This window comes from Crocodylus siamensis, chromosome 4 (genome assembly GCF_052110815.1).
Source record: "Crocodylus siamensis isolate JL-2025a chromosome 4, ASM5211081v1, whole genome shotgun sequence".
NCBI classification, from domain to species: Eukaryota; Metazoa; Chordata; order Crocodylia; family Crocodylidae; genus Crocodylus; species Crocodylus siamensis.
This window is the reverse complement of record NC_143398.1, coordinates 80,451,732-80,465,688: the sequence shown is the minus strand read 5'-3', so window position 1 is coordinate 80,465,688 and position 13,957 is coordinate 80,451,732. Positions and strand designations below refer to the sequence as shown.

The 13,957-nt window shown below is 37.0% G+C and overlaps 1 protein-coding gene across 4 annotated transcripts in view; it reads left to right on the top strand.

Moving 5' to 3' along the window:
* The window catches only part of MGAT4C (MGAT4 family member C), a 698,999-nt gene that overhangs the window by 568,253 nt on the left and 116,789 nt on the right, over positions 1-13,957 (top strand). For all 4 annotated transcript variants that reach the window (XM_090042642.1, XM_090042645.1, XM_090042643.1 and 1 more), the window contains 3 exons: positions 1,184-1,220; positions 2,748-2,842; positions 4,871-4,917. In XM_090042642.1, coding sequence (XP_089898768.1) covers positions 4,879-4,917 — 39 coding nt within the window. In that variant the 5' untranslated portion in view covers positions 1,184-1,220; positions 2,748-2,842; positions 4,871-4,878. The remainder of the gene's footprint in view (positions 1-1,183; positions 1,221-2,747; positions 2,843-4,870; positions 4,918-13,957) is intronic.

Genomic DNA, 13,957 nt, shown 5'->3' with positions numbered 1-13,957 from the left:
GCTTTCTATATTCCTTGCATATAATGCCCAGTTTCCTTACGAAATAAAAAAGGACATGATCACTTGAAAGACGGCAATTTAATTTAAGAGATGAATAGATACTGCATTTTCCTCAGTACTGTTACTGTAGAGTTACTCTATGAAACCATACATAATTCATTAATGTAAAAATGCCAGTACCCTTCTACCTTGTTAATATACATGGATAATATAGATATTTGACTCTGTATAATTTTAGTGCCCCCTTTTAGGAAATGCCAAAGATATGTTTTGCCCTAAAGATGTAGTTCATTCCATAAGGATGAAATTTTCCATGAATAGCTATCCAGGACAGGGCCTTTATCTTTAAATTCCACCTACACCCTGAAATTTAGCATGTGGTACATGTCCTCTAAGAATATTAATACTAATTCATTAATTAATTTAAAATATTAATTGTATTAATACTATTAAGGATTTTTGTGGATGATATCTTTTCTCCTAACCATGCAGTTGGTCCAGTAAAAGATATTACTTATAAAAATATTTGCCCCTTCCACATTTCCTGGACCATCAGAGCTACAGCGTCATTCAAAGTGTACTTAACACTATTTAATTTTTCTATGACAGCTCAGGGTGGAGCAGATGCTGCCCACCCTTTTGAAGTGACACCCTGTAGACACATATAAACTAATTCAAAATCTCTTTGTAGTCAATAAAAAGATGCCCATTGACTTTAATAGGCATTGGCTCAATCCCTACCTCAGTTAGGACAAACAGACAAGTTTAGAAGTTATAGCAAATAAATCAAGCAAACAAACAAAAATGGAATGATCTGCTCAGGTCCCTTCCGACTCTAGAAACTATAAAACTATGAAAATCATTGGTGTTTTTTGTACTTATTTGAATATAATATTATTACAGAATTTCCACAGTAGTTGCTAATTGTTGCATAGTAATAAAAGTGGGGGGGTTCAATTTTCAGTGTAATGTATTTAATGACCTAGTACTTAAGCAAATGCAAAAACACAAAGCATAGATAATCACAAAAAGTACATTATCTGTTTGGATCATCTCCATTTTGGACCATCTCAGTTTGTTTTTCATTACTGATACTAGAATTCCCTACAAGGGAAGACGCTAATAGGTTAGCATGGGTATACCTGCACTTCATTGTCTTTTTGTTTTATCTTTTTTTTTTCAGGATTGCCCAGCAACCTCTTCAACCTTACGGATTTGAGGTATCTCCCTTCCAGAGTGACAAGCTTCCTGATCACATTCAAGAGAATTTTTCACTTTCACTTCAGTTGAAGCCATTCATTACACACAGCCCTGGTATTAGGGCCCTACATGACAAACTGCTTCCTTTCAGTCCTTCTGTCTTGCTGCTCATCACTGCTTCCTTGGAGATCAGCACTGTTCTCCTTTGAATCCATTAGTCATTCTTGAATAATGACATAAAAGCTTAGCAGTGCTTTAGAAAAAAAGCCTTTTATTATACTTTTTTAGCAACCATTAATATCTATAACACTCAGCAGTCTTCTAATTTTCTTTTGTGAAAGGACAAGCTGTAACTACATGGCAAAATGGCATGGGGTCCTAAACTATTACCAGTTTCATTAACGTAGGTGAAATAGGAAGAAAAAGAACAATACGTTTCATTCATGTCAGTTACTGGAAATTTCTAGGTTTTCAAAAACCTCTTCTCTGCCTTCAGCTGAATTTATAAACACTAATTAAAGTAAAAATCCAGTATGACAGGCACATTGTTTTTCTTTATCCAAGTACCTTAAAGAAAGCGGTCCAAAACTGAGCATGAAAGGATTCAGGCACTACACCAGATTAATGACAGCATATCAAAATATCATTTAAAATACTCTATTCATGGTAAAAAACTGTAGTTTTCCTGGTCTTATCTGATCATATAGGAGCCCCTACCTGAGAGCAGGATTGTAAAAAGGAAAATTGATAAGCTTTACCTATGTTCCTCTCCAGTCACCTACTGAGTAAGGATGGCATTTTGTGGCAACTAATGGCTAATTCAAAATGAGTCCACATTGCCTATGCAGAATGAGCATAATAAGAAAAACTATGCACAGGGAGCCTGAGTAACTTGTTAAGGGGTGAGACAAAATGAGACAAATTAAACTGAAAGGTAATTCTGTGCTCTGAGTATACCAAACTATGCGCCATGGTACATGCTCTGACTATACTATAATTACTTTTCAGGGACATGTATTTAATAATAATTTAATATTTCTGATTATATTCTAATTCTATGGGAGTCTCTACCCAAACTGCTGTTTTTCATGCGGGTTATCACTAAATATTTCTGTTGTGCTGGGTTAGCTTAGATCTTCTGATTTTATGATTGTGATTTCTGAAATTCAAGTCTTAGGGTGGCTAAGTAGTCATAATTTTCTAAATAAAAATGTTTAGATCAATACCTGCATGCCTGATTTTTTTCCCCCAAAAATGATATTTCATTAGGATTGTATCAAAAATCTGGATGTGCATCAAGATGTAAGCCACAGCTTGCAAGATCTATACAAACAAGTAGTATCTTGTAATAGCGTATTTTTGATGGAGAAATTTCTGATGAATAAATATTTGCATAATATGTTTGTGATGCAGTGCTGCTTAGATATAGCATTTGATTTATATCAAAATTGTGTTTTAGGTGTTATTACGACACCAAATTTGTTTCATAACCTGTTTTCTGAGAGCTTGCTTACTACTGAAATTACTCTAAAATCACCTTTTTATAGGAACTATGATGATTGTCTTATAGCTGGACCTTTCAACTGGCAAAGACAAGTGGCTGTTGTCTTGTATTGCCCCTTTGAAACCTGATTTCCAGGTGGTAAGTGTTCTTAGCATGCTTTTTCCCCTTCCCTTTAACTTATCATTGAGAGAAGAGGATCTCTTCTCAATAGAGAAAAATAGTTAAATTGGTAACCCAAGGGTCTCTCAAAGACTTACAAAAATCAGTGAAAATAATTTCTAAATTTTTATACAGAATTGTCCTCTTTGAAGAAAGAAGTATATTCATGATAAGATGGTGATAATATTAATTCACAGCCAAGGGTGTGCTTTGAACGTTAGTGAAAGCTGCTTAATGCTACTAATATTATACAGTACATTTGTAACGCCTTCTGATATACATGCACCTTCTGAAACTTTCTTCCTACTTTATGCCAATTCTGCAGAAAAAGCAGAATTAATAGGTTTCAGTAGTATCCTTGGTTCATGTAGAATATAAATGACTTTATAAGGAGGAATGTAATCTCCAAAGGAGTGAAACATTTTTTTCCTATTATTCTTCTTTTAATTCTTTCCCATTTGATGGTGGGAGGACAAGGGAACTATGTTACCCTGCTTTTATTTACAGTAACTTGCAGGGTAGAGGATTGTTGAAGCAGAAGAAACTTCATTCTTTCAACAAGTTTACAGTTTCTGTCACAATAGATGGCTTCACGGGGTAAAGGGTTATCTGTTGGGCAGTTATTTATATCTTTGTTGCAATGGCAGAGATGGGACAAAAGTAAGTTTATGCAAGTATTAAGGAGGTTTGGGGGACAAGAGCATTCTGCCTAGCCTGGTCTCAGCTACACAGAAATGTAAGCTTGTGCTTGATAGATAATAAGGCTGGCAATACATTCCTACTATATTAATAGACACAAGCATTATTTTTATTAAAAACACATTTGCATGTGTTTCCTGATAGAAGAACAAAATATACCAGAACTCCTGCTGAGTTTATTTTTCAGATTGATTGAAGTTTAAGTGTTGTGAATTTACCTTTCTCTAATTCTGAAAAATGGATATTGCTGTGTTTTCTTTCCTTTGGGACTCTCAGAGTAGGCTCAGTACAATCTGTAGCACAGACCCTGTGAAGTTAATGGGAACTCACCATTAAGTTCACTGGATCCAATATTTCACTCAAACAATGCACAAAAAGACAAAGAGACAGGGGTTGAGGCTTTCAATGTGGTCCAGAGGAGATACATTAATGCTGTGAGGCTATTTGAAAAGAAATTATATGAGTAAATCCCCTAGAAAGGTTGGAATATCTCTGAAATTCACTGAATACGTCATTCTTCACTACACCAGATTTTGATGGTAGCATTAAGCTTTAGGAACAAAATGCAGAGATTTTTTTTTCCCTTTTAGTGTGGAATTTCTGCTACCCTGTAGGAAGTGGTTTCATATATGCATTAGAAGTATACATACCTCTAATCCAGAAAGCTTGTCTTGTGTCATAATATCTCTTGACCTTATAACAATAGTGGAAACTTTAAAAAAACAACCTCTCAGAGACAATCCAATGATCTGTGAAACAGTTTAACCTTATGTCTCATAGTTAGTTAAAAGCCAATTACCAACCAATGAAAATCTATTTTAATTCTTCTTTTCCTGGGTACTTAAAGAAAGGTTAAACTATATTCATTTCTGCACAGAAAGCAGGTCAATGTTTAGGTACCTTCCAGGCAGATAATTGTATAAACCAGTCCTGGAGGCAAGTTATCAATAAGGATGGCCCTTGGAATCATATAAAATACACTCTTTGACTTCCCAAAGAATCAGTAGTCAACATGTCTGCCTTCCAGGCAAGATATTATACTGACATGCCTAGAAGGCAGGTCAGCATACGCAGATACCTCAGCAGCTATATTGCTATAAAAGTCCTAAATTTAAATCAGTCTATCCTAGCAAGAATCAAATTCAGACTTCTCTATTGTATTGAGAGAGTGAGCACATCTAAAAGAAATCCTCTTAGCAAATAGCTGCTCATAGGAGACCAACAGAATGGCCTCTGCTCTGAGGCATACAAGGACATCAGGGTCTTCCTGTAATGTTGAATAGTAGTCTAGTTTTCTTTTCTTTTCAGATACCAAAATGGCATCAAAACGATTGGGACACTGGATGATTATCAAAGTAAGATTAACACTTCTTACCTTTTTTATTTTTTTGATCCTTTGGTATAAATTCTGTTAAATAAATCCTGGAAGGGTCAGCTACTGAATCCTTTTAGCATGTGTTCTTACACTTTTTTTTCTTCTTTGTCTTTTTTTTTTTAGTATATCAGAAGTAGTACATCAGGTTATTCTCCTAGAAAGAGAAAACATTTGAATGAGGGTTCAGTTGTGTCTTCACTGTAAATACAGATAGAAAGTCCATTGGGTGGCCCCAGGAATACCTTTCCCTCCTACTTCTCCCATTTCTCTGGGAATAGCGTCTATATGGAACCAATAGTGCAACATCTATGCTGACTTTGTCTTTTTAGAGGATGGGGCTAGGGATGCAGCAGAAGCTCATATTCTTGTCACAGACCCATCTATGGAAGATTGGAGAGACGGTCACACTTTAGAAATTATTTCCATTCTTTCACTGTTGCTTTAACTGGTACCTAGCACAAATGCAAAAAGTAATCCCTTTGTGGCACTATTTTTAAAAAATGGATAATTTCCAATATGCCCAAGATTTATAGCTGCAAGTATCTTACACAATGTTTTTTTAATATGTTAAAATATGTTTCAGTCTGCAATATTTCATTTCATGTTGCGGGGAGGGGGGTTCTCTGTGACTAAGTGGTATACATTGATATTCTCTGTCAGACATCTCTCCTTGAAAAAACACAATGTAATTTAAAATGAGTCAGTTAAGAAGCCATGGGGGAGACAAAGTCAAATGCAAGTATTCTCTTCAAGTAGTGAGAGTGCAGTGGGTTTGTAGCATCTCTAATTTTGCCATTCCAACCTATTTGTTGACCATTTTAAAAAATCATATGCATTAGTACCTGGAACATGCTTGAGGGTTGGCCCTAAGAAGAGTCTATTAATGAAAGAGAGATGCACAATTTGTTTCATAAAACCAGATTTCTTGTTTTAATATTTTTCTCAGTAATATAAATGTGTATAAAGTACAACGTTGAAGTGTACAAGCTTAAAAAAGTTACAACCAACCGTGGAGCTCTGACACTGTTTCCTCCAATGGCATATCGTTTTGGTTCAAGTATAGCTGTTCAGTTTTGCCACTGAAAAAAAAAGCTGGTGATAGGTCAAACAATATGATTGAAAGAGCAGTTCTAGTGGCTTAGGGAGAAAAATTATTAACTTCCAAAAAAAATAAATTGAGGGTGGATTTGCAAGGGGTTTGTCACCTTCTTCTTTCTCTACTGGAGAATCCAGATATCTTCAGAAAAAAATAGTTAATTTGATTTCAGCATTATAATATGTTTTAGGCTTTGCTTTACTCATTCAGGAAAGTATAATATGCTGCTTGGTCTACCCATATTGCACATTGAGCTATGGCACTTATTGTCACCCCCTCAATATTCCGTCCTGGACAAAGTAGACTGGAGTGAGACAAACGAGCAAACCTTTTTCTTCCTTCTCCTACCTCATCACCTAATGGATAGAAAAGCTAGTCAGAGGTGACTGTGGAAATAATTTCCATCCTGCAGTAAGTTATTACCACCCCAAAGCAAAAGGAAAACATGGTAAAGGTTGTGAATCTATCACAATTCCTTCCTGCCAGCTGTACACTGTATCTTACCCAAGGCTGAGTCTTAAGGGGCAGTCTAGCTCATAGGGACTCTCTGGGTATTCATGTTGATAATATGCCTCTGTAGGGGCTGACAGCTTCCTGCTGTAACTCATGGTGCTTCACAGGAAGAGCCATGAGTTACAGCATTCCCCCAGACCCAACAGAAGTTCACTGTTTAGTCCAGCAGATTGGGGGTTGAACTCCAGTTTGGAGTGGCTGCATGTGTGCATCTACTCTCCCCTAGCCCCTTCCACCCTTCCAGATTCACTGCTGTATTCAGAATGGGAGGGGGACAAGGGAGGGAGCTCAGTCTGGGGTTTGTCTAGACTGTTCTGAAGGATGGGCAGGTGGATTGGAGCCCTCCCACACCCCAGGGGGGCTCCAATCTACCCACTCCACCCTCTAGCACAAGGTGGGCAAACCCCAGACAGAACTCCCTTCCTTCCCATGTCACTCTCCCATTCTAAAATGACCCCAGGAGCAGGGCTGGGCTGCATCAACCCAGACCTGCTCCCAGCATGTGCTGACAGAAGTTCATGAAGGCACTCCACTTTGGAGCACCTTTGTCTGAACCCTCATGAAATGAGGGTTCAGATTGTCATGCTACTGGGCACTCTTTAAGTGCTTTGCAGATGTCACCTTCTGTAAGGATATACTGGTATAATATATTTAATGTACTTCATGTTTAAATTTTTTTAAATAATTTGCAAGCTATAAAATGATTTGCTATAACAATAGACCTTTGGTCATCACCTGTCTGCCATAAATTTGGGCCTATCCAAATTTCTGTTGCAACTTATAACATTGACACTGTTTCCCCACCACTGAGGTAATCACCTTATGATTCATTAACAAATTACGTCATGTTTCTACAGTATGCTTAAGGCTATAGATAAATGTTATGTAGAATTATTTGGGGAAACTGAGAAAATCATTCTGTTAACAATTATGCCTTTTTTTCATTATAGAGTGTCTCTTGCCAACAGGATATTCTTTTGTTTAGCTTTCATCTTTATTTTGGGGGATTTTTACAAGACTTCTTTTGTTCCCACTGTTTATGGTTTATTGGACATTATAACTCTTTATGACATCATGGAGCTCTTACGGATACAGTTTTCTCTATTAATCAAAGATTGGAGAATTAGATTGCTAACAGCAATGGAACACAGCTAAAAGCCTAATGCCAACGGTTTCCTTACTTGCATAGTAGTTTTAATATATAGGCCATAATTATCAAAAAAAGATGCCTAAAAGTTAGGCTGCTGTATCCATATTTACCAATCTAAGTGGCTCAGTTTCAAGTGTTGTGCAGCAATCATTTCCCAGTGGGAGATCAAATATGTAGCACTTCAGTGTAACAGTTTAAGCTTGTGCAGTTATGGAAAAACTGTAAACTGTGAAATGACCTGAATCACCTTTGCATTACTGCAGCTTTTCACTTGTGTAATTCCATTACTAAGTGTTGAAATAGTGAATCATGCCCCTATTTTAGATGAGTATATACACTGGTTCAAATAATGTACTTGATTCATTTTCCATTTAAATAAGCATGTATATTTTGAGTCCTTACTGGTATTTTTGAGATGTAGCCATCTACATCCATTTTGCTGATCCAAAAAAGGTATAATTTGATACATTTCAAAAACAATGTGAGATTAAATAGGTGGCAGCAAAATGTTATGAAGGTACTGATCCCTCAGTTTCTACATCTCTAGAATCAAGTAAACAGGTTCAGTATGGGTTATATTTCCCATGGCAAAATCCCTGAACTTGTTTGATTCCCTTCGTTCTGGTATTTTACTGTGGAAGAAAATGGAATGTATTTTTGTAATATTGTGCCTCTTGAATGACTTTATGGTATATTATTCTGCAGGCTTTGAAAAATTAAATAAAAGGAAAAAATGCATAAATATTATTTTAAGTTTCATTTTACCATGATGTACAGTAGATTTGAATGAGTTTTTGTGACCTGTGAATATTTCATGGAAGAAAAAAAATGTGTCTAGTATGGTGTCTCTAAAAACTGTGGCTGCCTGAGAAAGTAGGTTATTTTTTTTCTATTTTCTTAACCTTCTTAATATTTGGGAAATTCTCTACTGTTACATTTTATCTGAAGATGTTTTATATTGTATTCCATGTGGAATACAATATAAAATTCTGTTCCATTAGTGATGGGCTAAACCTAAAAGGCTTTTAGGATTTGTTTTGTTCCTAGAATAAATTTATATGAATATTTTGAACTGCTTTGGTCTAGATTAGGCTGAAAATAGTGCAAGAACAGATTTTCTTGTTCAATCGGGGTATTTGTTGTCCCTAACAATCCCAGGGATCACAGGCAGGGAATAGAATTAAGATTGATTTTTACAAAGCTCAGCATACTATGATTTGTTTAAGTTTTGTTAAAAGCTCAAGGGAGATTTTAAAATAAATAAATATTTATTTATTTGAAAAATGTTCCCCTACTCTGACTGTAACTACATTTGTATGTGCAATGGCAGAGGAATGTATCAGTCACAAGAGACATTTGATCGCAAAACCTGGCTATAAAGGTATTCAGAGGTAAAAAGGCAAAATGTCAGGATGGTGGTAGCTGATAGGAGTTTGTACCACGCTTTCCATTTGATCAGTAGCCTATTAATAGTCATCACCACTTGTCAGCACCACTACTGTACAGCAATCATTTCTGATACCACCACTCTCATACATGTTGTGAAAGGCTGAGGTCCTATTTGAACTCCTACCTTCCTAGGGATGAAGGTATTTTCCATCCCTTCTGCTGAAGCCATTTTACTGTGCAGAAAAGAATCTAAGTTTTCTTGTGTTAGAATCAGGATAAGAGCCAAAGGAAACATGATTGCAATGGAAAACAAGGTCATTATGGTACTTAACTCCTTGTTCCCATTACTATTCATACATTTTATATGAAAGTCATTGGATAAATAAAACAGTAATAATCCTAAACAAGGAGGACTGCTTTCAAATGGGGAAAAATCCTTTCAGAGTGAAAGCCAGCCTTCAAGCTGCAGAATCCCTCCATGATTACTCTCCTTCTGGCATGTTGGATCTTGGCTTTTTTGCTACAAAAAGGATACTCCTGCTCTTTCTAGCCTCTGTCCTAGTGATTAGGAACAAAGAGATCTGAATTTGAATCCCTGCACCTGAAAAGGGCCTACACCTCAGGTTACCTGCTTTTGAGGGAAGTGCTTTTAATACAAGTTTCTTACATGCAAGGCAGGCATCATCTTTTCCTCCTCTAGCTGTCTTTTTTTTTTAATTAAAGTGATTATGTCCATTTTGTTTTAGGCTAAACTCCGTGCTGTAGTATGTGTTAAGGATGCTGTGAGTCTGCCTACTGAACTGGGCCTTCTCGATGGATGTCTATACCAGTGGTTCTCATCTGGGGCATCATGAGAAGAAAAGCCTGATGGGGGATTTGATAACAGTCTTCAAAAACCTGAAGGCTGATTAAGAGAGGATGGAGATGGACTTTTCTCTGTGGCTGTAGGGAGTAGGAGAAATGGCCTCAAGCTACAGCAGGAGAAATTTAGGGTGAAGGTTAGGAGAAATTTTCTGACTATGCCAGTGGTCAAACGTTGGAACAGGCTACCTAGAGAAACTGTGGAATCTTTGGAAGTTTTCATAAGCAGGTTAGACAGGCACTTGGCTAGGTTTAGTGAGGGATGATTTGAGCAGGGGTCTGGACTAGATAACCTTGTGAGGTCCCTTCCAGCCCAACTTTCCTATGATCCTTTTTTGTGCTATGCATAAATGTCTTTAAGAATGTAGGTATTGTTCTGCCCAGGGTCTGTCTAGGGAACGTTCAGTAAAAGAAATTAGCTCAGATGTTTAGACACCTCCTTGGACAGGCACACACTGAATAAGGTTTTTTAGATTGCGGTTTTGGACTTAGGTGCCCAAAATCTACTTGCGTCCTATTTTATGCCCTAAGTCCAGTCTTAAACTTTCATAGAAAGTTAATAAAACTGATATATTGCTCAGATCTAGGATTTGGTGCTGGGTGTTTAAAGACCTACACAGGCATTCTTGGGAATTTATAAAAGCTTACTCAATGTGCTTAGGCATTTTTGGAAATCCCAGTGAGTGCCAATCTTTATCCTTCGGCAATTTAGTACCCCAGAAAATCTGGCCCTTAGGCACTTTGGCATATCTTGTTCAATATTCAAGGCTGGGGGAGGCCATGGATATTATTTCAGAGGACTCCTATAACCTACTAGCAAAATAGAAAGTGTTTACCGTCAGCAGAAGTCCAGACAACAGGTACCTGCATACTAACAATGCCTCGTTTTTCACTGGTCTACTTTAAAAGGCTCCAGATGGTGCAATGTATTGCTTATTTCCATCCTTTCTTTAGAGGAACTGAATCAAGGCCATTTTGTCTTGTGTGTTATGCTGAAGACTTCTGTATAGAGGTAGCTGTTGAAGTGGAATTAAAAGCTTACTTTGCATCCCATTAAAGAACAATGTATCCAGTGGGTTCATTAAAGTCTTTTTCTAAAATGCTATTCATTGATTTTTTTTTTCACTACAGCCATAGTTTGTCTGTTTTTTGTCTTTAGTAGATCAGAACTCCAATATTTACCCACTAGAGCTAAACTTTATGTCAAGGAAATTAATCCCTTGATAGGAGAATTGTAAGTAAACCTGATAGTTGGATGACGGTTGTTGATGAGGCAGCTTACAAGGTCTGAAAGCAACTGTTCTCTGTGCTGCACAAATAAAAAGTCTTCAGCGTAAGCTGAACAGCAAGCATTGTTACCCCCACACATTTTGCATACTCTTCAGTAGTTCATTGTTTAATACAGTTGCAACATATGCCAAGGAAGTGGGAGTAGTGTACGCTTTGCATCAGAGAGGAATTGTTTGTATCATTCACATTTTAACATTGCTAACCAGGACTTTATATGGTAATGTAAATGGAGGTTTACCAATTGTACAGTGATACTAATACTTCTGCTATGGTTTTTTTTCCTTTTTTCCTTTTAAAATAATTAAATTAATATACCCAAACTTGAATTAGTCTTTTTCACAAGTGCATCAACATGACCGTTCATGGACATCCTATAGTTGACCCTATCTGTTTTTCCATTGGTAGGGACCTATAGAATTTGTGGCAGAAGTGAGCTATACAGCAACTTCTTTAGTCTTGCAGGTTCCCCTGTGCCTTTCCCACTTGCCAACTGGTGGAGGGGCCCAGCCGCTCACTCCTGATTGACAGGAAGGTAAAAGAGACTGTTTTATTATATGGCACAATTTTTGCCTTCTGGCCAGTAAGAACCAAGCATCAGGGCCACCAGAGGCTCCCCTAAGCCAATCAACAATGGGAAGGGTGCGGGGTGGGGCAGGGAAGAGAAACTGGAGATTAAAGGAGCTGCCACACAGCCCACTTCCACCATTAATTCAGTAAGGCCCTATTCATTGGATCCAGTCTATGCCTCTTATAAAAAAAAATTCCTGATCTGTCAGTATATATTTTTGTACTTCGTACTGTTAAACTTTATACTATTTTATACTGATATACTCCACAAGGTGGTATAATATTTCCAGTACAACAGTCCAATACGCTTTCATTTCTGTAGCGTTCCCAGCTTTGTGACATTTGCAAATATCATAAGCATACAGCTAATTCTTGCATCTGGGTCTTAAATTAAACTGTTGGATATCATGGGTCTCCAATAGATATTTTAGGAGCACCATTAGTAATTTTTCCTTCCGTATCTGTTGTAAGACCTTGATTTTGTTGCAGCAAGCAAACTTAATTTTTTTTTTTATGGTAATTTCAATGGTTGTTTCTCTATTGACATTTGGCATCATAACATTATCCTTATTTACATCTTCATGCTTAGAGAATACTGAGGAAAATTGTTCAATCAGAATTGGGGACAGAATGTGATTATCCTTGATTTCCCTCCCATTTTTAGTGCATAGTATCTCTCCTTTTCTTCTAGTTCCCTTATTTTATGACCAAGGAACCTTTTATATAATTTGTTCTAATTTTCTTTGCAAGATCCAACTCATCTGAGGTATTTTGCTTTCTTGTTAATAAATAACCTCTGTAACATTTATACTTTTGTTAAATCTAAAGTTGATATTAATGTAGCTATTGTTACATTCAATGAGTTAAGTAGCATAAGGTAGAAAAACAGCTTATAGATATATTTTTTTTACAGAGAACAGTAGTCAATTAATAAAATAATAAGGAAGGAAAAAATCTAGTAATACTAAACTTTTAGACAACTAGTAAATCTCTTCTTTCCATATCCATGGCAGCATAAAATGTTTGGTTATTATTTTGATAATAGAAAGTAAGCAGTAATGGTTTATTACAACTACAGTGATACAATCTGTGGCAATTTATATTAAAAGAAGGTGGTTAAATTCTTCAAAATAGCATTCTTCAAAACCATTTACCATAGCTATTAGATATTATAGTTTTGTGTCCCTAGTTAGTAGAATTAGCCAATTGTTTTCTGTTGGAATTATTTACCAATGGAAAGCTGAAATTTTACATGGGAGAATTTAGGAGAAAAACTCATATTGAAATTTCTTATGAAAGAGATTTTGAATTTCAGTCAGATTTAATAATTGATAAATTGATATTGACAGGTTTTTCTTTTTCTGAGAAGTAGCTTCACAGGAATACCAATATTTGCAAATGAGCAAATAGATTAATTTATCTATGATTATTTACCATTTTGCATTCCTATTTGTTGCTGTAAATATAAATTTGTCACCCACTCAGACCGCATTGTCAATACTGTATGACTTAGGGGAACAGAGTACACATCTACAACTACTGAGCAGAGAACATTTTGCAAAAAAAAAAATGCCTAATGGTTAAAACATTTTGAACAATCTATCTGATCTACACTTATATTTCTACATTTATAGAAATTGGTATTGGTTTGTGAACAATATACCATATTTACTTAATTATAAGATGAGGTCCTGTCCCCCCCCCGCCATGGGGCAGGGGGTAGTTCCTGGTCTTAGAATCAAGTATGAGGCTTGGGGTGGCAAGCTGTTGCTGTGGCCCACACCCTAGCCCCTAACTGAGGTCAGGACCATAGCCACAGCTGCTACCTACCACCCACCACCTCTGTACCTTGCCATCTCTCCACTGCAGCATCTTCGCCATATCCTCCTGCTATACACCCCCTGCTCTCCTGTCTGCCCCTCTACCTCCCCCCTCACTGCCAACAGGCTGGTATACACTGCCGTTTGGGCACAGAACACAGCTCAGCCTTTTAGCAGAAGCATGCAACCTGCACAGCTCTTATGAGAGCTGGGCTGGGGCTGTGGTCCATGCCCTAGGCTACAACAGGGACAGAGCCTGCCAGCATGGAGCAAAAGTAAGGGTGGGAGGTGAGAAGCAGAGGCCAGGGATGAGTGGGATCCAAGACTTTGGTGG